We start from the raw sequence: 26,621 nt of genomic DNA, 5'->3' as shown, positions 1-26,621 counted from the left end.
GCAACCACGAGGAATTGCCCCTCTCCCCCACCCTACCTGCAGAAACATTTCTGAGTGAACGAGGAAAAAGTCTGTTTGCAGATACAGTAGGAAAACAAATCGAATACTTCAGTTATAAATTCAAGATGGCAGCCTCCATGGCAAAGTTTTTACAAAAACTTGGAGTGAGTATTTTCTTGTAGATTTGAAGTCTTGCTATTTTGATACCTTCTTAAAAATACGAAATTGTAATTTAAGCCGAGTTTGATCAATGCTCGTTGCGAAATCGTTGTTATGTTCGGTGAGAATGTAACTAGACAAAAAGATTAGTGTCTTCTGTGAGTGTAAGTGCAGTGTGAAGTGTATAAAATGTGAATGTGAAACTGAAGCTCGACCTCTGCGCCGCTGCGCACCCCACTACATATGACATTTTAAATTGATAATAATTTTCTATCATATTCCTCTTATGCTTGATCTCAAATTTTTCTATTCTAGAGAGTAGGTAGAAATCTAAGTGTGCCGAAAATTTCATCAAAATTCAAGCAAGAAAAATGTAATTTTCACAGTTACCAAACAAGGAAATGTGTCCAAGGTCAGGACCAAGTTAATTATTTTGACATTGCAAATTGCAAAAAGTCCCTAACTTAAAATTTCAGCCCCTCTAAAGTGTTGGGAGTCTAACAAATTTGATGGCAAAATGTTTACGTAAATTCATCATAATGTGAAAGAGGATGTCATTTAAGACCCATTTCTGCAAAGATTTTACAAATGTGTTTGAAGTTGAATATTGATGAAAGAATACAAAATATAGAAGGGGTCTACTGCAATGTATATCTAGACTTAAGACTAGTCTATTCACACTCGTTCATTTTTCATGCATTTTTCATGCAGTTTGCTTTTTTTTTTAATGTGAAAGAAGGCATTTTGAGTCTTGTGGAATTAAATTATAGCCCAGAGGCTCGTCTACTTGAATTTGACTTTAGTTTATAATATCACTAATTTCTTATAAATTGTTTAAAGAATATAATCCCTAGATTATGACAATAGAGATGAAACTTGTGTATATTAGTTGAGTGCTGGTTGAGTGTTTTTTTTAATCAGAATTACTCACTTTCTTAAATCTTGAATTTAACAAAAAACTTTCTGTTTCATATTCAGCTTTCTTTCATTTAATCTTCAAATTGCTATCAAGTAACACCAAATTTACAGCGTTTACCCAAGAGATTTTTCGTTTCTAGTAACGTGATATAAAATTTTGATTTTTGTTTGTTCTTCACAGGGTGGACTGGGTCTGGTAACCAGGAGATACCAAAGTAATAATGGTGTGTCCAATTTATGGAAACTTGGAAAGCTGAACCATGTAGCTATTGCTGTTCCTGATCTAGGTTTGTTAACTTTAGTTTGAATCACATCTCAAAGTAAATGAGACGAAGAAGGGTGAGGAGGAAAGAGATCTAGGAAGAGTGTGAATGGCAGAGGGGGGGGGGGGGGGGGGGACTGAGATAGGGACAGGTGGTGGGAGGGAGAAAGGGAGAGGTTGTGAACTGTGAGGGAGAGAGAGAGAGAGGGGGGGTGAGAGGGGGTGAGACAGAGAAAGGGAGAGGTGGTGGGAGGGAGAGAAAGGAGAAAATGAGAAAGGAAAAGACAGAAAGGGGAAGGGAATGAAATAGGCATCATGTAAAAAGAACGAGATGAGAATGATACCAGGGTGTTATATCAGGGGTGTTGTAAAGGAAGTGAAATATAGAATAGCTGAAATTTTGGAGGTTGAGGCAAGTCCCAAGTTGTTTTGTTATGATAAGACTTGTACAGACATTATATTCTGGATGTGACCTTACAATAACCAGGATATAATTTATTGAAGCAGGGAATGCTAGCAAGAGGTGATACATACACATGTATTCTTGTGTTTTCTTTGTAATTATCTTGGGGGAGGGGGTGATAGGGAAATAAGTGCTATTAGAGGTAATTGGTATAGGACAACATAACGACTCTGAAATGCATGAAGTGTAAAATCCCCTTTCTTTAGTAGTAAGGAACTTTTTTAATGGACTTCATTATGCTTTTAAGACAAGAGTTGACCTAATAGTAAAAACAAAAATTATTTCATCCTGTTCTTTTCTCACCTCTACTTCAACATCTGCAGAAAAGGCAGCCAGTATGTACAGGGATGTACTGGGAGCAACAGTCAGTGAAACTGTGGTAAGTTCCAGTGTAAGGTTCGCTCAGGGGAGGGGGGTATATAAGGTCCAAATGATGAATCTATTCAAATTCAGTCACAGGCTTTGGTTCAGGAGAAAACACTCTATTCCTTGGACTTAAACTTAAACTGGAGGCCCTGTGTGTCGGAGAGTCACACCCTATGCAGGTTAATACGCTACACTTCTCGCAAAGAGTAGGGTGTGAACCCTGTGTTTAATTGTCCCTGCATACAAAACTGGTAATCTTTCGTATGCTCACAGCATTAGATAGGACACTGATATACAATATCTTTAACCATAAAGTTCAAGAGACCAACTTTTGAATGATTTCTAGTTAGAATTATCTTCATCTTTATAAAAACAAGACAACCTGTTAGTCATAAGTGTTTGTTGGGGAGAAGGGGTGGGGGTGTAACGTGTAAGCCTTTGAATGGCATTGGCATTGGCATTTAGACAACTCTCAAAGAATAAGTCGTACTTTCAGTCTGACGTGGCAAGTATTAAAATAACCAAATCATTTCTTTACTAGGTGTTGTCTATATCAAAATAATTCATGAAAACAAAGTTATTTGGTTTGTTGAGGATTCCAAGGCACATTTTTCTTTAAGTCATCTTTCTTTCTGTTCTTCTCATCTTTCGGATCAACAGCCCCTGCCAGACCATGGTGTCTACACTATCTTCATTGAGCTAGGTAATACCAAACTAGAGCTCCTGCACCCTCTGGGAGATGACAGTCCCATTCAGGGTTTCCTGGATAAGAAGCCAGAGGGCGGTATGCATCATATTTGTATCGAGGTGGGTGTAGAGATTCATTTGTTTGTTAATTTCTTTATTCATTCATTCATGCATTCACTCATTCTTTCATTCATTCATTCATTCATTCATTCATTCATTCATTCATTCGTTCGTTCGTTCGTTCGTTCGTTCGTTCGTTCATTCATTCATTCATTCGTTCGTTCATTCATTCATTCATTCATTCATTTATTCATTCATAGTTCATCTATCAATTCATTCATTTATTCCCTTTGTTAAATCATTTGTTCATTTATTCATTTATCTATATTGCATTGTGTTCATTATATAATTTTTCATTCATTGGGTTCATCCATTTCTTCCAACATGTAATATACAACATCGCTTGCAAGCAAGAATGCTGTATGAGCGATGTATTGTCAGTAGCAGTAACGGCCTTCTTGCAAGCAGACGACAAGTGACCAGTTAAATTATTGTTTCAAAATGATCTACTCCACAATAACATGTACAGCAAATAAGGCCAAGGACCAACAATAATTCCTGATGCTCCACTGTTATTCCTCCAGCTTAAAGGTACTATGTCCCATTTAAAGATAATACTAATTTAGAACTTCCCTAAAAAAAGGTGGGGCTTGAAAATGTCTTCAAGTGGGAAAATAACGACTATTAGTTGTCAAATCGACTTTAGGGCTATAGAGCCCAAAAGTAATAGTCTTGATTTTCAGACAATTGTACTGAATGGTCATACGTTTTATGCTCCGCAAAGATTCAATCAGTTTAATCTTGGCCATCACAAGAAGTGGGTTATTGATCTAGACAAATGCTCATGTACCCTTCACCACTCTTTTCATGTATGTTATTACCAAAGAAGAAAAAAGCCAGTCAGTCACTCAATTGTGTCTGACAGTGAAGTCTAGCAAGTAAACAGGTTTCCTTGCATAATTTGAATATGAGGACACTGCTAACGTTTAAATTTCACAGATAGGACATACATGACATATTCATAATTCCTGCAAAGTTCTACAGCATTTGAGGATGGCTGCAAAAGGGACATAGTACCTTTAATAGCATGGATGACATTATGATGCTCTGCATTTCAAGGAACTTTGTCTGACCAGCTATCCTGTTATTTCCCCTGGGTGGAGAGTGTCAATTGTAGCTAAATGTCTTGCAGAAGGACAGTGGAGGATACCAATGAGCACCTGTAAATAGTAATTAATGCAGTATTTATTTTACTTCAGATTACCGTTTTGTGCTTAAAGGGAGTGTGGTCTGACTCGTGGCCAATCGCATATAATACGACTACGGACGACCCAACTGCAGCAATCATGTGCGTTCAACATACGCGAAACCGAAGCCTTGGGAAAAGTTTGGTCTGTTTCGCGAACGCCGACCATGTAAAGATTGAGTCGATGACTACCCTTAATCAAGTTTATTCGTTGATGTGCAGTTGTGCAAAAGAAGACGTAGATGGCATTAACCAGTATCTGCCAAGCTGCACTCCCTTTAACATGCTGCATTTTCTGACAGGGTACAGCAAAATTATAAGATATCCTCATTGATAGTTGGCAGACAAGAATGCTACCCGTAAAATATTGTTGTGACTTGTATAGTGAAGCATGTAAGGGTCCCCTTACGAAGTTATGTGCTGTGCAGAGGCAATTAACTTCAAGGTTATGCTATCTTGTAGTTAAAATAATTCCTTCCCACCCGCAGTTTGTAATTTTAAACTTTGAATATTCGTTTCGGTAATGTGTAAACCTTCATCGTTGTTAGTGGATGTAGCTTGAGGTTTCGCATGCTTTCAGTTTAAAATCTGCTGGTACTGTATGAACATGGGGAATATTATCATGATTATCATTCCTCTTCTGTTAAGTCCTGGTAGTTTGAACACATTTTGACCTTGATAGACCCCTGATGGCATTGAACAAAGAAAGATCTCTATCAGTATGAAGCGATGCTGGTCCATCTTTAGAGAATATATCATTATTCAGAGCTGCCTACCATTACGTTTTTTTCGGAATTATTCACTTTTCCCTCAAATTTTTGGTAGTACGTTTTTTCTTCATAAGATATGTTAAAAAAATTATTATTATTATTATTTTTTGTTGTTGCACATACTGCATATCAAACAAATGCCCTAAAATGATGATCACTACTTCAATAGAAATTTATGAACAGTACAAATTTACAAATAGTAAACGAAAAAGAAAGAGAGAAAAAAATTGTGAAAGGCATAAATATTCTCAAAAAGAATGAAACACTGATAATACCCACAAAAAAATACCTACTTGTAATAAACTATAGGTCCTAATATGGAAATAACAGCATGAGGAATAGAATGTTATTGGAAGTGTGTCGCGCGTGGTTGGAAGTTTCATTTTAATGAATTCTTTTTTTGTGCTTGAAATTCCTTTTTCTTTGGTTGCACAAGGTTGGCAGCTCTTCATTATTTGTAGTTTGATTCATCATAAAGATCCATTATATTGCAGGCCTGATAAAAACCCGATTTAAATCAGTTTCCCAATTTTTTTTATTTTTCCTGTTTTATAAAAAAATAAAAAATATTAAAAAATCCAGATTTTTTTTTTTTTTACCAATTTTTTTTTCTTCTTCCATATTTTCCCAATTTCCCTCTTATTTTCTCTATTCTTCCCTATTTTGCCCTATTTTTCCCCCAATTGTTTCCCAATTTTCTTACTCGAATGGGGGGAATGTTGTTAGATGCCATTTTTCCCCCGCGAATCCTCTTTTTTTTTTTTACTCAAGGGGGGCGTGGTTGAGGGGAAAACAAAAAACCTTTTTTTTTTTTAGTGCTCACTATCACCCCTGATATTGAGTCTTTTTTTTCTTCCATACAGATAGCACCATGTATTATGCTATTGTGTTCCCAACAATTAACAGAGCTTTCCCAATTAACTTATTTTATTCCAGCTTAATGATACTCTTCTGTTATTAGTTTCAAGGCGCCTTCCTATATAACAAGTGTATAAAAAAACATTAAAAACAAAAGAAAATACATTTGGTCATCCTAACAATAAAGTGTTTATTTTAGATGAGACATCTATTTCTGATGGATATTCAAGGAATTTTGTATTCATTCATAAGAAATGATTGATGAATCACCAGTGTGTCATTCTATGTAGGCATGAATCATACTTGCTTTTATCTAATGACCAATTCATACTCCACTTTGATACACGTAATTTCAAGGTTTGCAAGACATTATTTGATTAATTTCTATTCCTACTAATGGTCATCCATGACAAAAGAATGATTAATTCTATTGCCTTTTTGCATAATGGAACTTTGTTTGGTTTTAAATATTGATGATTCACATGAACATTGAAGCAAGCCAACTGTGTAAGCAGCATGCTGTCCTCTAGTGTCCAAGCACTGCCATGCCTCTACCAGCATGCATCTCAACGGGGCGAGGTGAACCAGGTCACTGTACTTTCCCCTATGTAATTTCCATTTTCGTCCCTCACTGCCCTTGCACGCCATTGTGGAGATGACGAATAATTCTCTCACACAATCTCCAGGCCGGGGATATAGGCTTAGCCCTTAAATTGCGCAGATATGAAAAACATCCATGCTAATTAGCTGATCGAATCATTGCCTCTCGTCTTTGTTTTGTGTTATTTATGGTTCCCTTCCATTTTTATTGTACGCCAGTGTATACATATTGAAAATTCACTGGTTTTTCATGATTAACCTAGAGCCAATGGCTCAATGGGGAATCGGAAGGAAAAAAGACTATATTGCAAGTGCATGCATTGTGTATACTAGTTTAATATTGCATTTCAGTAATGCAATGCCTGGCCTAGTGAACAGCCTGTTCATTGTGTGGCAATGCAAAACTAATGCAAATTGCGGTCTAGTTATTGCTTCCAATTACAATACAAGGTGAACCTGTTGGTAATTTAATGCATAGGTATAATTGCACTTTTGTAAACGATATTTTCCATAATACCAGTACGAATTACATGTACCTGCGATGAATATGGGGCTGTGAACTATATATAACCTCTGTAATTTTTCTGTCTTTCATGCTGTGTATTTAAAAAGGAACAACAACTAAAATCTTGATTTATGTACAGTTAAAATCCTTAAAAACACCCCCCCCCCCCCCCCCCCTCTGTATAGAAATATAGGATCTTCCCTGCGCATCACATTAAACACAAATTTATTGAACAGTCCAATGGCGTGTTACTTTTTCCTTTAATTACAGAATTTTTTTTTGTTTTAATCGATAATTGAATTTAGGATATCAATACGAAACCCTGAAGATACAGATCAAAAGAAATATACCAGTAGACTGATCAGTACCCTTTAACATAACAAAAAGCAGGTGGATGTCAATGAGAGATAAATCATCACCTTACGACATTTATCAATTATTAATCCCTTACATTTACTACTTTCTTTCAATGGTTACAGTTTTTGTTTAAGAACTGATATCCCCACATGGTATCTCTTACAATAGATTGATTGTAAGAACTGTTAATTTTTGTAAACAAGATCCTGCATCACTTCATGAATACCTAGATCTGAAATTTCAAAGCAAATTACGGTGCTGCATTGATATACCGGTAGATCGTTTCTGTACTTTGTACTTTTTGGGGGCGATTTTATAGATTATATTTTCAAAATTATTTTAAGGTGTGATAGAATAGAACATCCAGAAAATATTAGTAAAAAAAATGTAAAAAAAGAAAGATTGACGATTTTCTATGCGGTTTGTGCGTTTTGTGATACTTTTTTTCCTTCAACCAGTTTAGAATAGAATAGCATCTTTTTTTAAAATTGTAGTCTAATTTTTCAGTTTATCTTGATTCTAGTGATGCTTATTGGTATGATAACCTGTTTATGTGACAATGACTAGTTATTCTCACTCCTGACAAAATGTGTTGTTTGGACTGTAGAAGGTAATGTTCACTTGTAATATTGTTCTGTCTTTAGAAAGATCCTGACCCCAGAAAGGTGAAATGATTTTTATTAATATTTAAAGATTAAAAAAGGAAAAGATGAGCTGCCATAATAGACTAGTTAATTATCTTCAGACAAGGAAAGTATGCTGTTCAAAATTCCTCTGAAAAGTCAAATAACAATGTCTATGGGTGGAGTCCATGTCCACATTATTTGTTTGTATGTTAGCAAGTCTCCCACAAACTCTTAAGTCTTTAGAAGCCACTAATTTTTGTTCATTTGTTTTTTAAAATATTTTTATTAATATAAATATTTTGTTTATATTGTATAGGTATACAGATTTCAAGTCTTTCTTTGCTTAGATTTAGTGATCTCATATCTCAAACATTCATGACTTTCTTATTATTGGTCCGATTTATTCAAACTTTCAAGCCATTCTATTGATCTTATTTTTCTGCCTTCATACAACTTAATTTATTACAAGGGTTGGATCGCCCTTTAAATGTAGAATTACCTTAGTAAAATTCAAGGCTCATCATCATCATCATCATCATTTCAAGTCATCACACAATATTTTCCCAATAGCCTAGGCTTACTACAAAAGAAACACTTAGAAGTGTGTACTAGTAAGGTTTTATTCATTTTGCACTCAGTGAAGGTGATTAAGTGGAGTGTATTCATGCTTGATCTGATATGATTAACTTAGACATGTTGAACTACATTGGACGAGGTCACAAGGTCAGTTTTTGTATTTTGTGTAAAATGTACCAGATATGGAAAAAAATAGCTCCATCAGGTCTATGCATGTACTTGTCTTTGAAAAACAACACCATTATCATTACCATTTGGTCTTGCCACGTTAGCTAGTGTTTGTATTCTCCGTTTAAATTGTATTAATATTCTGTGATCCAGGAATATGTCACTGTAGGCATACCCTAATCAAGTTGTGCTTTAGGTTTTTTTTTCCCTCGTTCATGTAACTCCTATAGTGTTCTATGATAGTTTATCTGTTCATTTATCTATCTATCTATTTGTTTATCTACCTACCTATCTATCTATCTATCTATCTATCCATCCATCCATCCATCTATCATCTATCCATCTATCCATCCATCCATCCATCCATCCGTCCATCCATCATCCATCCATCCATTATCTGTTTATCCTATATCTACCTACATATCTATCTGTCTATCCATCTATCTATATATCTATCTATCCAGCCATCTATTTATCTGCATGTCCATATATCTTAATGTCTGTCTAACTGTCTACTTATCTATCTATCTATCTATCTATTTATCTAAAAAATTACAGACAAACAAATGAGTGACACAATATATTGTTTTTTTATTCTTCTATTAAAGTTTGGGAATCTCTTTTCGGGTGGTTTAGAAAGCCTTTTGATGGTGATTTTAATAGCTCACTAATAGATCATACAAAGCTAATTAATTAACTGCGATGGTGTTTTCAGTGGCTGGGGATATCATACATATCAAAGCAGCTGTGAACAATTATCTGATTAGATTCAGACCTTCCCTTTCTTTGCCCATACAATACAACCAACCCACTTAGCACATCTCCAGCAGTAGGAGGGGGTGTTTCAGTCAAATTGTCAGGGAATCTCTTTGGGGAAAAAAGGGACACATCTGTGAATTTGTTTTTGTCATTCTTAAACAAATATTAAATGATAGAAGTGAAGGAGATTCATGGGTTACATTAAATGCTAAATCTTCTCAGAAGTCTCTACTTACCGGTACTCCTTTATTTTTAAATGGGACTTACTTTTTTTCTTTTTCTTTTCTTTTTGTTACAGCTCATAAATGTAGATAACATTCTAATGATTCTATAAATAAGTATAAATAAGTATAAATAAGGTATTATTATTATTATAATTTTACTTGAATTTACTATTCTCTTGCTTACTCTTCATTGGGATGAATATTTGAAAGCAAAAGGAAACATTCATTGCACATGACATTATTAGAGCTACGGTCTCTTGCAAACTATGATTGTCCTTATTTCTATGTGTGATTTTGATAGTTGCTCCTGCAACATTCACACCAGACTTTATTTTGGGTCGATTTTAAGCGTTACGGACTGACGATTCCAGAGAATTTTTTATTTTGAAGAGAGAGATTATCAACATTTTATTTTAAAAACTACATTACTAATATTATGTTATATTATGAGGTGCTTTTACAAAATTTGGGTTTCTTATCAAATATTCATCAAATACAACAAATGTTGAATTTCATATACTTTGTTACATAATGACATAGAAGGTCATATTTTTGGTCTTTCCTATAAGCAAAGCTGTAGTATATGAATTTCAATATTGTATGAATTTGATGAATCAATTGAATGGTTGAAAGGAAATTCATCTGTTGTGAAGAACCTCATATCAGTTTATAATATGTGATGTCATTAATTTGGGGATTTTTTTTTTTTTTTACAACATCTACACTATTCCTCTTTAAAAGACCTGAAAATTCAGTGGAAAATTCATTCTTTAACGCTTTGAATTGATTTTGTCAGAGATATAGATTTAGGTGTCGTGCTGAGTCTAGGGTTGATGTAAAAAAAATTATGAATGCAGGAAATTGACCATGGAACAATTTTTGTCGGATCATGTGTCATAGAACTGTCTTAAGGTGACATTCTGTTTTCTAAGAAAACAAAAATTGTGCATTGTAATACGCGAAGATGATCATGTGATGACTACATCACCATCGCCAAAATTGTCAATGGATGCTTATATTTAGGGCAATACTCTCTGACTCCTTACGTGTGTCGACACCAAGCCTGGACTTGGTGGCGCCCAAGACTCACAGGCCTAGCTGTCACAGCAGTTGCAGGGACCCTTCGTACCCTGAGGCCCTACCTACCTTGCCACTTATACTTGACCCTGCGGGAGAATGTGTGTCATGCTACCAGCATAGTTTAGGCTGTAAAGCCCCCTCGTCAGTCAGGCCGCAGGCAATGTTGCATCCAACCAACCAAGAGGGATGTATGTAAGAGAAATGGGTTAAACATCGAGAAGGGGCAGGGAGGGCCTGTCTTTCTTGCAGCTAGTAGAACATGCCTTGATTGCGTGGCATATTCATAATGAAAAAATGCTAATCCTATAACAACATGGACATGCTTGTGAATGAACTCCTTGTTGGCGAGATGCCATATCATACACAGTAGTACTGTGACCCATCATTTTTTCCCTCTCTGGGGGCTTTTTCCTAATTATCTCCCTAGAAATCCATCCCCAAGAAACACTAATCAAGATATATTTTGAGGGGATTCAATATTTTGGCAGCTTTTTATAGGGGGATTGCCTCAAGCCCCATGTATGTCTAGCATTGTATACCATGACCTTCAATGAAATGGTGGGGGTCACCGTCTAAGGGGCTGTTCTTGTAGACTAGCCCCCAACCAAGGCAGTTAAGTCATCTCGGGCTGATCAGGACACATTTGCTAGACCCATCACACTGCGGGTCATGAACGGATAGCAGCAGTCCCTTGAATCACCACTCCTGACCCCTGTGAAGCATCCACAGCGAATGGCATCTGGAGAAATAGACAGCAGTAGAGTAGCCAATTTGGGGAAGGGGCTGTGGGTCACGGACATTTATATTAGATCCTTGATTTTTTTTTCCTTCTACTTTAACAAAACTAATTTAAGAGATGACACATGGTAGGGATTCTTATAGTCACCAGCATACCCAAGCTGGCTTTCCGTTATCACAAAAGCTTCTCGAAAGTGTCTTACAGTATATTGTTCAGTAAAGAGCATGACATGCAGTTAACATCTTAGTTATTCATACCCTTACCAAGTTTTGTAATTTTCTAACTATGTGAAAAGTTGAATTATTTTATGTTTCTTGAGAATGTGACATATTAAAGCTCACATCTCAGAGTATTCAACAAAGGTCGTAATTCAACCAGTCCACCTCTCTCTTTATTGAGTTACGAAGAATAAAAACAACACATAAAACCTTTACAAGGGGTATGAAAAACTTAGCTGTTAACTGTAGGTGTAGCAGTTGCCTGCATCAACACTCATGACCGCAGTTCAGCCCAGCAACCATCCACATCGATTTGTCATCTGGAGAAGTAGGCAGCAGCAGTAGAGAAGCCAATTTGGGAAAGGGGTTGTGGGTCACGGATGGTCTATTTCATCACTTATATTTCTTGTTTTCCCCCTAAAAGGTGACATATGGGCAAGGGGTTATATACCAGAAGTTGCCAGAATGCCCCAAAGCAAATTCTTTAATCACAAAGCATCATAAAAGTATCTAAAGATTTTTGTTGGTTTAATTTTCAATTTAGCAATTTACTTTCTGTACCATATTGGTTATGACAATTCACTACCTCAATAAATATATCAGTTCTCTTTTGTCTCTTAAAATTTTATCATGACTGAGGCCACTGAGTGTTAAGTGTTGTTAGTACTGTTTATAAAGTATAAATGGGGTGAGATTTTCCCTGTTTAAATTTAATATAACATTGATATCATGCTGAAATAAGAGTTGGCTGGTTTGGGTTGGTTGTTTTGTTTGTTTTACGGTACTGCTAAGAAAGCATGTATGTGCTTGTAAGTAAGCAACCAGGGGACCAATCTTTAAGTCCTCTCCAAGGGACATGGTAATGAGGATTAATGCCTTGCCAAATAGCACTACTGCATCAACTTGGTTTTGAATCCGGGACTTCTCGGTTACGAGACCACTGCTCTACCACTGAGCCATCACGCCTTGCCATTCATGACAAATTAATCAATACAATACTATACCACATACTGGGTAATCTTTTTCAAAACCTTCAATTGAGTAACATGTTTAATTTTAATTTATCATTCAATAATTCAATGTAACAAATTACAAACTTTCTTTGTTTGATTCCTGCCAATACAGTAAAGCGCATACATTCAAATATGTATGGAATGGGTTTGTGTGCACTGTGTTTAGAGTGATCAGTATATCAGTATATGCAGGGCTTTCTTGAAATGTATGATCCTGACCTTATAAAAGATATTTTATTAATTTATTCATTCACAATTTCTTTCAACAGGGTACCATATGATGAGGTGGGGTATATGCAGTTTAAATTCATTGAAATAATGCTGGCAGGGTTGAGAGAAAACAGAAAAAATCTATAAGAGGATTCACAGATTTTTATAACAGATGAATAATTACGGACTGTACATGTAGTACTCTTAGATCATGTGAGGAATTGATCCAGATATGCAGGCTTTCTTGAAAAGCAGGTCTATTGGCTTTCAGTGGAACTGGATGGAACTACCATGTTGAAAGAAATTATGAATAAATAAAATATCGTTTATAGGGTCAGATGATATACTCACTTCGGTATAAATACTTTGAGAATAACTACCTTCAGCATGCAGAAAAGCTTCGGGATACAAAAAATTGGATTATTCATCAATTTAAAGTATTTAAATAAAAGCAAAATTCTTGTTTAATCTGTGACATATTGCCTTTAAAGTTATTGCAAATGATACGTTCTTGCCCCCCCCCCCCCCCCTCTTCCGCCTGTGTATAGTATAGATATTTAATGCATGCAAATTCAGGTGAGAGCAAGGGGGGAAGATGATATAGTTGCAAATATAGCCCTTAACAGCCCCCCCCCCCCCCCCAAGACCCATAGCCATGCCTTCTTTTAGCTTTTTTCTGAGTTCAGAAATTTGATGGGAAATTTTTGCCAGGAAGCTGTAGAGATACATTTATGACATATCATCACCAATTGTGAATACTATGCATGCCAAGCATGAATAATGATAAGATAGTTATAGAAATGAGGAGAAAAGACCCTCAAAGTGAACAATCAAATGTAAAAGATATTGTCCATTTAAAGGCTCTTTCACCCCCTTCAAAAGGTCGGCCTCACAAATTAATATTCCAAGGATATAGGGACTGTATTTCATGGATCAAAAACACAATAGTCGTGCTATTTTCTCACAAATAACCAAGGCCTAGCTTTCCCCGGGCCCCTCCACACCATATACGAAGCATTGAAACTTGTCAACCGAAATTGAAACTGGATGATGCATAGCTTCGTTTTGTTGTGTGGAGTCATTATGGAAGAAGAAAAGAGATACTATTCAGCCGAGCGCTGTGCGGTTATCTGGCCCAACTTTGTATACCGCGGGAGCAGCAGTGTAGAGCAGCAGTCGGCAAATTCTTTGAAAGCAGAAAATTACAAAAGCTATTGACGTTGATTCTTCTTCACTGGACTGGTTGAGCTTTGTCTAACCTAAGAATGAACTCTGAAAATTCCAGGAGCTCACTTATTCTATTTGAGGAATATGAAAGCATATATGAATATGGTTTGCACTGCACTACAAGCTATCTGTATGCATGTGCATATGCATGGATAATGATTTGTCTTCTGGCTATTGAAACTCTCTGCATTTCCAATCTTTTCCAAACAGGTTGTGAGTTTTTTTTATGGAAGCTTTTTCATATACCTGTCTCTTTAAGATATGTTGGGGAAAAGGAGAGGGAATAAATTTTGAGGGATATAGGGGGAAATGTTGTTTTGTAGCCTCTTCAAGCAAATTCAATTCAGTTTATGGAACCCACTGATAAATGAGTTTTCACCAAGGGCTCCTTCGGGGGTGGGGGGGGGGGGGGGAGGCAGGGTTAATTTTCTCTGTTTCACTGAAAATAAATCAGAGGGAATGTTCTGCTTCATTCTTAAGATAGAGGTCTACAGTAAACTAGCTAACCATTTTCTTTGGATCCAGATTTTATTGCCTGCATGTGCATGAGCCCCCACTTTAATTTTGAAATGTTATCGGTCAGGAGTTGGAATGAGGGAATGGGAGGGGAGGGGGGCGGGGAGGGGGAGGGGGGAGGGGGGCATGTGTCCTACGCATCTGGCAATGTTAGGCATAAGTTAAAGGTAATACAAAGTTTTGGTATGGGGTCATGAATTTGGTTCAAATGAACATATTGGAAGCATAGACGATCCCACAATATTCAGTGATCGTTGTCGCGGATGAAATCGAGTCTAAAGTGATGAAATACTAAATAATAAACTCTTTATGTTTTAGCGCCTTCTCAAGGTCAATATATTAATTTAGCTATAAAACGATGTTCTTTGAATAAAATTGACCGATTTGCTATTACCGTTTGGAATATATATATCACAGCTACATATTCTGAGATTTTCATGGTCGCAGCTACCATCGTATGGTCGTAGGCACTATTTGAAATTTATCAACATTTACCGGGAGCACCGGTAAATTTGTATATTCAATTTTTCTCGAAAGCAGAAGTGTTTTAGGGGCTAATTTTTTGAGTGCTTATAATACATCCATAGGGGCATCCCGATATATCAAAATTGTAAAGAATCACTATCCAGCCAATTTTCAAAATTTACCAAAACTTTGTATTACCTTTAAGATTTCAAAGGCGAACATGTTAATGGAGAAAAAACAAACGGTATACCTCGGCATGGGTAAACCACAAACTACATTGCACAGTCCTATTGCGAGTTCAAGTGATAATTCATCTTACTATGTGGTGAGATGCGGCATATTCAGTTTAAACTCATTGAAATAAATGCTGGCAGGGTGGATAGAGAATTCACAGATTTTTAAAAGAGATAAATAATTACAGACTGTACATGTGGCATTCTTAGATCATGTGACGAATTCTCCCAATAAACTATAAGATTATCACTTTTTGTACCGTGCTTAAGACAAGAATACTTTCTCATTTTTTATGTTTTCATGGCATTGGTCCAATAACAGAACACAGATTCTTCAAGTTTATTCTTAAATAAAGAAATATGATAGTGTACTGATTTTTCAGGAAAAAAACTGTCTGCAAAGAACTGCAGGTTTTATGAGCTCCTATTTATTCATGAACTATCAAGAATTTTATGGACTTGCAGCATTGCTCATGACAGCCTTGTTTTGTCCATTTTCATTCCACTGCCACCAACTTTAGCAAATAGTTCTTCTTGAGGATAATTAAACAAAATTATCTCCTAAAAGCATGATTACAGGTACTATTTAAAATTTGGCTACAAAACTTACTGAAATGTTCAATTCTCTAGGAATTTGCAATAGAAAATCTGTGGATATTTCTTTAAAATATATAATCTATCAAAGGGGAAAGGTTAATGTTCATTTTTAATGACTAATAATGATAATTGTATTTGTATCACATTACAAATAGATGTAAGTGTTGTTGTTTTTTCTTTAATATGCAAGTGTTACATTTTAAGGAATTAGTATGAGAGGAATTGCTTCTGATTGAATTCTCTACCCGTGTCACATCCCATGTGACCTTACTTCCTATAATATTTTTTACCCTTTTGTCATCGTGCATTTTAAAAAAGAATAGTAAATTGATAAAACTATTATAACATCTAAAATGTTATGTACAGTGTACTTGTGTGTTAATTGCATTGCATTTCTCATAGGACATGACAAACCATGTCCATTGCTTTTCTTATGATGTAGTCTACTATTGTGCTATACATTAATTGTGTTTTAGGCCCGGCCCTCTCACTCGGGGGGCGGAGGGACCGCATCCGTTTTCCCAAAATGTCCGGTAAAGGGGTACTTTCCACGCACCAAAGTCCAGCTGGTAGTACACAAAAATCTGGCCCGTATTGACTTTACACACCGGACTTAGGGAGGTGTTTTCAAAAGGAGGGAACACGCATATGCGTACCCTAAATAACACTGAGTGGGGGGGGGGGGGAGGGGGGAGGGGGGGCCAGGGTTTTAGGACAAGTTATAAGCTCCAAGAGATAATAGGGAAAAATAAATTGACAACCTAATTGTACTTGCACTTCTGTATTGAACTATAGATTTGAAACAAAATGGCACCCATGACTATATGTCCTTCATTATGTACCAAATCAGCTGATATTGCAAATTCCCTTCAACTTTGAAGTAAGCGGCTATTCATTTTGCACCAATCCATCTAATTTCTTTTTTTTTAATACAATTTTCCTTTTAATTTTTGTCTTAAAAGTAAGAACTTTTGAGCCTTATGAAGTGTGATGATATTCAAGTTTTTAACTACTTTCTGTTAGTGTCCAACTCTGGATTTGCACATGTTATGTATGTACATGTAGTAAGAGGTATTAAAACTGGGAGCTGGACAGACACACTAGAATGATCACTTTCTACCAGAAACTTCCTGATTTGTTTCAAGTCCTTTGTTCCTTCTTATCAGTATCCCATCCACTCATTCTGGAAAGCAACACAAATATTGCTGCGGAGATAATGAAACTGAAAGTAGGCAAGCAAGCATCCGAGGTTCTGCACCTCCGCTGGCTGATTTCTCGGCCAAGCGCTATCCTGTATGCGTGCATCGTTCGAATGTACAAGCTCGAGAAGAACAAAGGACGACGCAGCTGTGAGATACAAACACGTTGTAGTCCACCAATCCTATTGATACGCCCCAGTGATATGATATGAATTGCCTTTCATTCTTTTCAAATCACTCACAGGATGATGTTGAAGCCGCGTAATTGGATACAATATTTATTGATCTAAAAGTTGATAATATATTTTTGCTTAACTCTTCGAAAGGTATTCTCAATAATTATGTTGAAAGGAAATTACGTTTATTACTAGTTAACAGCTGCTACTACTACTATTTCTAGTACTACTACCACTACTACATGTACCACTACTATTACTACTACTATTTCTACTACCACTATTACTACTACTACTACTACTACTACTACTACTACTACTACTACTACTACTACTACTACTACTACTACTACTACTACTACTACTACTACTACTACTACTACTACTACCATTACCACCACTACTACTACTACTACCAATACTACTACTACTACTACTACTACTACTACTACTACTACTACTACTACTACTACTACTACTACTACTACCACTACTACCACTACTACCACTACTACTACTACTACTTCTACTAATTACTTCTACTACTACTACTACTACTACTACTACTACTACTACTCCTACTACTACTACTACCACCACCACTACTTTTACTACCACTACTTCTACTACTGCTACCACCACTACCACTACTACTACTACTACTACTACTACTACTACTACTACTACTACTACTACTACTCCTCCTACTCCTACTTCTACTAAGTACTCCTACTATAACTACTATCACCACTTCTACCACAACCACCACTACTACTACAATAATACCAACTACTAGTACTACTACAGCTACTAAATATAATGTCTTCATTTCACATAATTCTGCACTGATTGGGCTGTCAAGACAAAACAAATGTAATGTACATATTTGAAAAGAAGCAGAAAATTCTAGGGTTTTCAAATTTGAAACATGCCCTTTCATTTCATGCAATCTTGTCTCACAATAGTCTGTAGATAAAAAGCCAAAAGTCATCATAAACGAGGCAATGTTGCGAACAATAGAACGATCGATTGGCACACTCTTTTCTTCTGTTCGAAAGCCCGATTCCAGTGATGAATTTCAGGATTGATTCCTCCTCGATAAAATTACTTGTTGTGGCAGAATCCCTTAACTTTGAATATTTCATGGATGAGATATCTGATTATTCAGTTTATAGGTAATGTTTTTTGTGTTGATGAATCTCAACCCCCCCCCCCCCCCCCACTCGTATAAAAAGAAAAAAGAAAAAGAAAATAGAAAGAGAGAGAGAATGGAAATTTCCTGAAGAAAAACTGTGTATTTGATGGGGAAAACAGATTCGTCCAGGGGGACAGATATTACCCCAACCTACATTTTATTGTCCTTTTATATCTATTTTTTTGCTGAATTCATGACATTTGCCAGTATTGTGTACTTATCACCTTTAAGTTCAAATAATTTTTCTTTTCTTTCTCATAAACATTTCTATTTCATTTTAGATGTTCCATTTTATCTCTATCACAAATAGTATCTGGGCCCCGTCTTAAAAAGAGTTGCAATTAATCTGAATGAATTGCAAGTTCTCAAATAAAATCGCAAGTTTGCAGTCTCCTATCTCATATGTACATCAATCGCAATTGTATACAAGATGGGGGCCCAGGTCTACCCAGAGTAACTGAGGGCACATCAATTTTTATTACCTGAAACTCTAACAGGTACCCATTTAATTCACCTAGGTTGAGAGGAGCTCATGTGTATCATGTAAGACACCTTGTCTCAGGATGTATGTAAACCCTGAGCAAGGATTGAACCCAGGACCTTCTGTATGAGAGTCAACAGCCTTCACCAATATACCTTTACCAAAGCGGTTTGTTAACTGAGAGATAATTTTCTATAACACAGAAAAATATATAATTCTTATTTGTTTTTCAACATTTTCTTCCCAAAATACAGGTGGATAACATAGAGGAAGCAGTGAAGACGGTGAAAGAGAACAACATCAGACCTCTGGGAAAGAAGCCCCGTATCGGCGCCCATGGCAAACCGGTCATGTTCCTGCACCCCAAGGACTGCGGAGGAGTCCTCATAGAATTGGAGGAGCAGTAGAGACTGTCAACATCTTGTGATGCTATGCCTTCCAAATCCAGGATTATCAAGATTGTGTTGCCTACACCAGGAGGGCAGGAGACCCATCAATAAGGACCTAAAAGGGAGATCATCTCAGGAGACAGATGTCACATAAGATTCACAGCCCAGGGGGTATTTCACAAAGATCCTAACTTAACTCTAAGTTGGACTTTCAAATTATGGAGAGCCATCTGTAGCCTTAAAATAAAATATATTCAAAAGCGAAAATTCAAGTATTTTAGACTTTTTATAAATTCCACATCAAGAATATGAAATCTCCTTGATAATAGAAAATATGAATGATTTGAATCAACATTCTATGCCTTTTAAAATAACTTTTACAAAAAAAAATTGTAGATGCTAATGGATTTCCATAAATGTTAAGTCCAACTTAGGATCTTTGTGAAACACCCCCCTGTTTATTCTGCTCATTGTTCTCATCACCATCAGTCACCTGAACACTCTGATGACTTTTCAGAAAGCATATGAGTCGGACATTGTCAGTTTCATGGGCTGTCTGCCTCATATGCTGTTGGTCCAGTGGGCTGTAGCCCTAGAAGGATGACTTGAACCCTTATGGACGGGTGATTCTACATTTGCTCTGGCGACAATTGCTTCAGGCTTTATTTCATCAATATATAGGGGTATGGTTAGGGTTGCAATTGGATTTTTAGGGGTAGGGTTAGGATGGAAGTTAGGAACTGTATTAGTGTAGGATATAGATGGCAGAGCAATTGTCGCCAGAGCACGAGTCGTTCAACCTTTGAAGGATGTCTTGGATGGTCGCATCTCTTGTGTTGTGCGATATGAAATTGAACACGAACAACATATCTGAACTTCTGTAAGAGGCTGACAGTCCTTCTGGCAGAATAAGCCATCTCTTCACTCTTTCACAGTGGCAAAGTTGTGGCAAAGATTCAGCACATACATGCATCATCTTTTGATTTTTATTAAACCATAAGTTATTTCACAAAATACACAGAAAGATCAAAACCAGTGCAAGTATTATGCGCCCTTGGCTGTACAAATGATTCTTTGTTGAATATGCAGATGTACATGTATAATACAATTATGTAAGAGAATGAAATAGCAACATTTGCAATGTGCAAATCTTCCTGAAGGTTACAGGTACTCAAACCATGATCTACACGTTTTAATGTTACATTGGCTTTAGCTGTGCTTCCATATAAGGATCTTGAAAGATAAAGTAGAGTTGTTAATTGCACAATTGCATTGTGAAAGAAACTCTGTTAAATCGGAAATGGTTGATTTTGTAGCTTAAGAATTGATGCATACTTTGCGGTATCGGAATCAAAATGATGAAAACTGGTTCACTCTTGCTGCAAGTCACATGATTTGTACACAGAAAGAGGTACATGGGACTACACCTACATGTGGTATTAAAGTTTGGTCCTAACACTTTAGACATTACTCGTCATATTTCAAATATGAGGACATTTGAAGAGCCATCCTTTTTGAGGGGACATCTTTTCTATAATATCCTTCCATAGTATTATAAAAAGAATTTTGAAAAATCTCACAAATTATTTTTTCCATACTCAACTTCCTCTTTAAAGGTACTATGTCCCATTTGCCGGCCAAAAAAATGAAAAAGTTAAATTCCAACTGCATTTGAAAGATAATACTAATTTAGAACTTTCCTAAAAAAGGTGGGGCTTGAAAATGTCTTCAAGTGGGAAAATAATGACTATAAGTTGTCAAATCGACTTTAGGGCTATAGAGCCCAAAAGTAATAGTCTTGATTTTCAGACAATTGTACCGAATGGTCATACGTTTTATGCTGCGCAAAGATCAATCAGTTTAATCTTGGCCATCACAAGAAGTGGGTTATTGATATAGACAAATGCTCATGTACCCTTTACAACTCTTTTCATGTATGTTATTACCAAAGAAGAAAAAAAAAGCCAGTCAGTCACTCAATAGTGTCTGACAGTGAAGTCTAGCAAGTAAACGGGTTTCCTTGCATAATTTGAATATGAGGACACTGCTAACGTTTAAATTTCACAGATAGGACATACGTGACATATTCATAATTCCTGCAAAGTTCTACAGCATTTGAGGTTGGCTGCAAAAGGGACATAGTACCTTTAAAGCAGAGGACAGGAGCTGCACTTGTCATTACACAGTACACATCTACAGATCTTACAATTATAATTCGTCTTTTTATTTACCCATTTTGCTATATATCATGTTGAGTGTATTGGCCATCTGTTTGCATGGACTTGTTTTCAATAAGTTGTGATGAATTAGTCATATTATTTTGGTCTTGTACCTTTCAAACAAAGGAGGATTCATAGGAATATACTGTTTGTTTGACAGGAAATAATGATATATTTGTTTTGGTAGATTGTTAATCTCTCAGGCTGGCTGAAAATTGGTTTTAACAATGGCATAAGGACTTGCAAACAGGTGTAATATGGATGCCGGTTTGCTTTTCCAAAAGATGGAGAAAAAAGAAAGAAAAAGATACATATATTTATGGGATAATTGCAAAAGCATCAAAGTGTTGTTTGAGACGCCTGGCTGAAATGCTCCCCAGGGAGTGGAGAATGTGCATACATTGTGTGCGGGTAAGCCTGAATCCTATGACCGGGGTAATAATATATATATCTGTAAAGCGCTTTGAGAGAGCCTTCGGTCCTGAAAAGCACTATATAAGAACTAGCTATTATTATTATTATTAATAAAGCTGTCTTAACATTATTTTCTATTATTGGTATGATGATGTCAAAGACATTGAAAGAGATATTTATATAACATCTTTTTGGAGCCAGAAGGGCATTAACTTGTATATGTTAATGCAGAGCTAATGACCCTCTGGCCCTGAACAGATAAACCTTCATGCATGTTTATGGTGTATGGATTCTCAATGAGTGTACTTTAACTTCAAATGTTAGCAATAAAAAAGAATGTTTTATGAATGACTGTAAATAAATTATTATTCACATGATTGTGTCTAAATGCTATTTCTGAAATGTATTTGTTGTGTGAGAATTGGCAAGGTTACTTGTGCTATTCAAAGTTTATTTGTAATTGTTTGATCATACAGTGCTTTCCAATATAGTTCTTGGGCCACTCACAAATAACCTCAATAACATTGTAGACAATTATGACTCCCTGACTGAAACCTTATGACAACTACCTCCAAACAATTATGATCCCCCATTCACGGATGGATTTAGGATTGTATTACAGTTTCAAAAATTGGGAAGGGGCAAAGTTTTGAAAAATCTTTGACAGGCATTTTCAGATACTTCTTTTGGTCTCAATTTTGAAAGGGAGTTGGGGTGCAAGAACACATTTTGGGGGCACATTGTATGTTAATTTTTTATCATTTAAAACAAAAATGCAAAATTGGGTTTTAAAAGGGTTTCATAGCCAGTTGTGCTCCCTCCCCTCCCCCCTCCCCCCATAATCCCATATCTGCCTGTATTTCTGCTGAACGGCAAACCCTATGACAAAATGTCAACAAGAGGTAGACAATATAGTTGTAACAGGTATGCAAAATTGGGTTTTAAAAGGGTTAGATAACCAGTAATGTGCTCCCTCCCCCCCCCCCCTCCAATATCTGCCTGTATTTCTGCTGAACGGCAAACCCTAGGACAAAATGTCAACAGAAGGTAGACAATATAGTTGTAACAGGTATCAGTTTGTACATAAATCCACCCCATTTCTACACATATTCATATCACAATCTCCAATGATCCATGGTAACTATATAAATGTACATAATTACATTTTCCAAGGGCAGTATACTCCACATATTAGGCATATGGAAATGTCATGGGACCCTGGAATGATAAAGAGCATGCTACCTGAGGAGCTTTTGGTAGTCTATGGAAGCTTGTTGTTTATCTGGAAAATGGAGTCAGCTGGATAGTAATGAATAATACATTGAAGTGGCGTCAAAGCTAGAGCCCAATGTATAAGCCACACACATACTCACGCACACAAACAAAAAGGAAAGGTTATATTACTTAGCTGTATTATATTTGACTTTGGTAAATTCATGTTGTGAAATTGACTAGGGCAATTTGAGCCAATAGACCATTACATTAATTTATTCAACTTTCAATTATTAATTTGAGTGGAAATGAAATATTACACTCATTTTAGTCAGGGATCTATTGAATGCTGGAAGGTGGGAATTATGGGGTGCATGTATAAATATGTTGTTGCAATCTCGGGCAAATCTCGGGCAAGTTTTGGGACCAATTTCTTGTGGAATGCGTTTGGGATGTGGAATAGTAAAATTACAGATGTCCGAACATGAAGGGAGATGCGGGGGAGGGCAGGGGGTGATAGCATCACTCGGTGGAGGAGAATGTCATTGAGTGAAGCGACCGAGGAAAGGAGGGGAGGGTCCGTGATCGGTGATCTACCTGTCATTGCACTCCCTTCATTTCTGCTTCTTCCTCTTCTTCTTCTTCTGCTTCTTCCTCTTCTTCTTCTTCTTCTCCTTCCTCTTCTTCTTCTTCTTCTTCTTCTTCTTCTTCTTCTTCTTCTTCTTCTTCTTCTTCTTCTTCTTCTTCTTCTTCTTCTTCTTCTTCTTCTTCTTCTTCTTCTTCCTTCTCTTCTCCCCTCTATCCTATATGTCTCCCTGTCCTGCTTTTATGTCATCAATTGGGGTACATGCCACCTCCACCACCACTACCACAACCACTTCGTAGCAACATAATTCAACTGGGAGAAGATATATCAAATAATGTTAAACATGAAATATCAAATAATATTGAAAATGCTTCTTTCTCAACTGATGTAGACTAAAAATGGCTAAACACAGTATTCTACCAAATTTACATTATTTCCAATTATGTATACATCTACGTAGCCCTATTACAAAATGAAAACGTATTCTTCAATATGATACTAATTATAGGCTCCCCCAAAACAATGAGACCCTATGATTTTCATTAAATATTCTCACTTTGCTATTCATTTTTATCACAACTAACTTGGATCACTTAGGTTAAATGGGTTTTTGTCAGTATGATTGGTTAGTCATCTAAAAAGCAATACTTTAGTGCAAAAGCCGCCTTTGAATTATTGATCACTTCTATAAATGAAAATTAATTTACATTTGCAACCTCGATCACTTAATATGTATACAAGGTCATTTCATAATGAATATGTTTTGGGGAGATCGGTATATTGAGTTTCCGTTTTACGACGGTATACTTTTGATGATAGATCGTGCTCGTTCTTTTAATTTTTTCTTTTAATTTGTGTAAATATTAATTCATGCATTCATTCGTTAATTCCTGATCTATTTATCAATTAATTTATCTATTGATTGATTGATTTATTCCTTTATTGTCTGTCTGTCTATCTAACTATATATCTATCTATCTGTCTGTCTACCTACCTACCTACCTATCTATCTATCTATCAATCTATCTTCCCACCTACATACTAACCTTCCTATACCTATCTATCTATCTATCTATCAATCTATCTTCCCACCTACATACTAACCTTCCTATACCTATCTATCTATCTATCTATCTATCTACCTACCTATCTATTTACGTTTTTATTGGGGGATCGAACTTTATTTCTAAAACGCTCGACGTTCCAATCGTATCACACAACATCTAGCGACTGTTCAAATCTTAATCATTTCATAATTTCAACAAATCATCGCTTTTATAAACATTTGATTGAAATACAACCCCGTTTCAAAGTCATGACTTTAATGAGAGCAGTGTTTCATGTAGCCATGGCAACGCAAAATGGGAGAATCGAGAACAATAGAACAGGAGTTGAGTGTTATTGGATAAATGAATGATTGCAAAGCTCACATGATTAAAACATTCATCAGTGGGGGTTCAGGATTCTTTCGCAGGGGAAGGGGAGAGGGGGGGGGGGGGAGTGCACAGGTTCGATTACGCGGGAGAATGAATAAATCAGGTGCCTTCTCGGTTATTTAAATTTTTGCCGGGGGACGGGGCGACCTGTAATTTATGAATGTATTCATTTATTTCCCTCGCTATTTACAGTAACATCCCATAACAATCAAACTTAAAATTCATCGTAGCAATCAACATTATTATAATTATAGAATGAATGCACCCTTATTAACTAGTTCAGTTGGGTACTTGCGAAATAATAAAGGGCGTCGATTCAAGGGAGGTAAAGTAACCTCTATCATTATACTAATCACGGTATGTCAAGAAACTGATCCCAAAATGAAAGGTGTTCTAAATGCCCCTGTGATCTAATTTGATGTATAGACTAAACCGGTCTCGAGTTCATATGAGAAGGGGGTCACATAGTGACTATTTATAACTGATTGAATTGATTTGGTTAAGAGCTGATTCACTGATCTAGATACAGGATCGAGGGGATGTTTAACCTTAAGATGCCCCCTTCCCGAGTGAGTTGGTAAAAAATAACAAGGAAGTAACCATTAAGGGGAAAGGAATTGAAAAGAAAACAATAGGACCCCTCCCACTAAAAATGCTCTTCCTTGGAATCGGAGGTCTTTTAATTACATCCACCTACTTAAACAGGTGCCCCTCCCCAAAACACAAGACCCACCCCCCCCCCCCTCCCCTCACCTCAAACTCAAAAGGGTGGAATAATTCTACGCCACTGTCTATACCCCTCCATATACGATTTGAAGTGGAAGGTTTTCTATAGGTACATGTTTGTAATTTATTTACAGAATCTTGCGCTCTCTTTGTAGTCATAACTATGATAATCGGTCGGTCAGTGAACATCAAACTGGAACACGGCAACTCTTAATTCACCACTGCACTACTTATAGCTACTTGCGCCCTCTATATAGCAAACAATGCCTAATCGGTGACCATTGGTCCCACATGATCCTCTTTTTCTTATGTTAATTGAGAGCTGATTTGATGAGATAACCACCTGTCAGTGACCTTGCATGGTGGTCTTATCCCTCCATGCCAAACTAGTGCAGAGGGACTTTAGATGATGATGTAATCAGCGCCTTGTACTATATAAATCCAATTATTATTATTATTATTAATCCGAACTTGATTTCTATGGGATAGGGTATTGAAATTGCTCCTTGAGTTGATTTCTCGAAAGTCTCTACGATCTTGTTCTGTATTGGTCACATTTCCCACACTGCATTTGCCATGCACAGTCGAGTTTTCTACGTTCAACTAAAATGTTGGTAATTGAATCGGATAATGGGTAATCGGGCAATATAAAAAATAAAAACTTGGTCATGCGAAGGGGTCGCTAA

The 26,621-nt window shown here is 36.5% G+C and overlaps 1 protein-coding gene and 1 long non-coding RNA gene across 2 annotated transcripts; both read left to right on the top strand.

The window, feature by feature from the left end:
- Nucleotides 1-107: 107 nt before the first annotated feature.
- LOC576505 (methylmalonyl-CoA epimerase, mitochondrial) lies at nucleotides 108-19,545 on the top strand. Its single transcript, XM_030976956.1, has 5 exons — nucleotides 108-164; nucleotides 1,259-1,364; nucleotides 2,126-2,181; nucleotides 2,829-2,975; nucleotides 19,208-19,545. The coding sequence occupies exons 1-5, from the start codon at nucleotides 126-128 to the stop codon at nucleotides 19,358-19,360; spliced, it is 501 nt and encodes a 166-aa protein (XP_030832816.1). The 5' UTR covers nucleotides 108-125; the 3' UTR covers nucleotides 19,361-19,545.
- A 156-nt stretch (nucleotides 19,546-19,701) lies between these two features.
- Nucleotides 19,702-21,916, top strand: LOC105439661. The gene is made up of 2 exons (XR_971359.2): nucleotides 19,702-20,958; nucleotides 21,496-21,916. It is a non-coding gene; the product is annotated as an uncharacterized LOC105439661 (long non-coding RNA).
- Nucleotides 21,917-26,621: the final 4,705 nt, after the last annotated feature.

The sequence above is a fragment of the Strongylocentrotus purpuratus genome, unplaced genomic scaffold (assembly GCF_000002235.5).
Source record: "Strongylocentrotus purpuratus isolate Spur 01 unplaced genomic scaffold, Spur_5.0 spur5_scaffold_9, whole genome shotgun sequence".
NCBI classification, from domain to species: Eukaryota; Metazoa; Echinodermata; class Echinoidea; order Camarodonta; family Strongylocentrotidae; genus Strongylocentrotus; species Strongylocentrotus purpuratus.
This window is presented reverse-complemented; position numbering and strand designations above follow the sequence as displayed.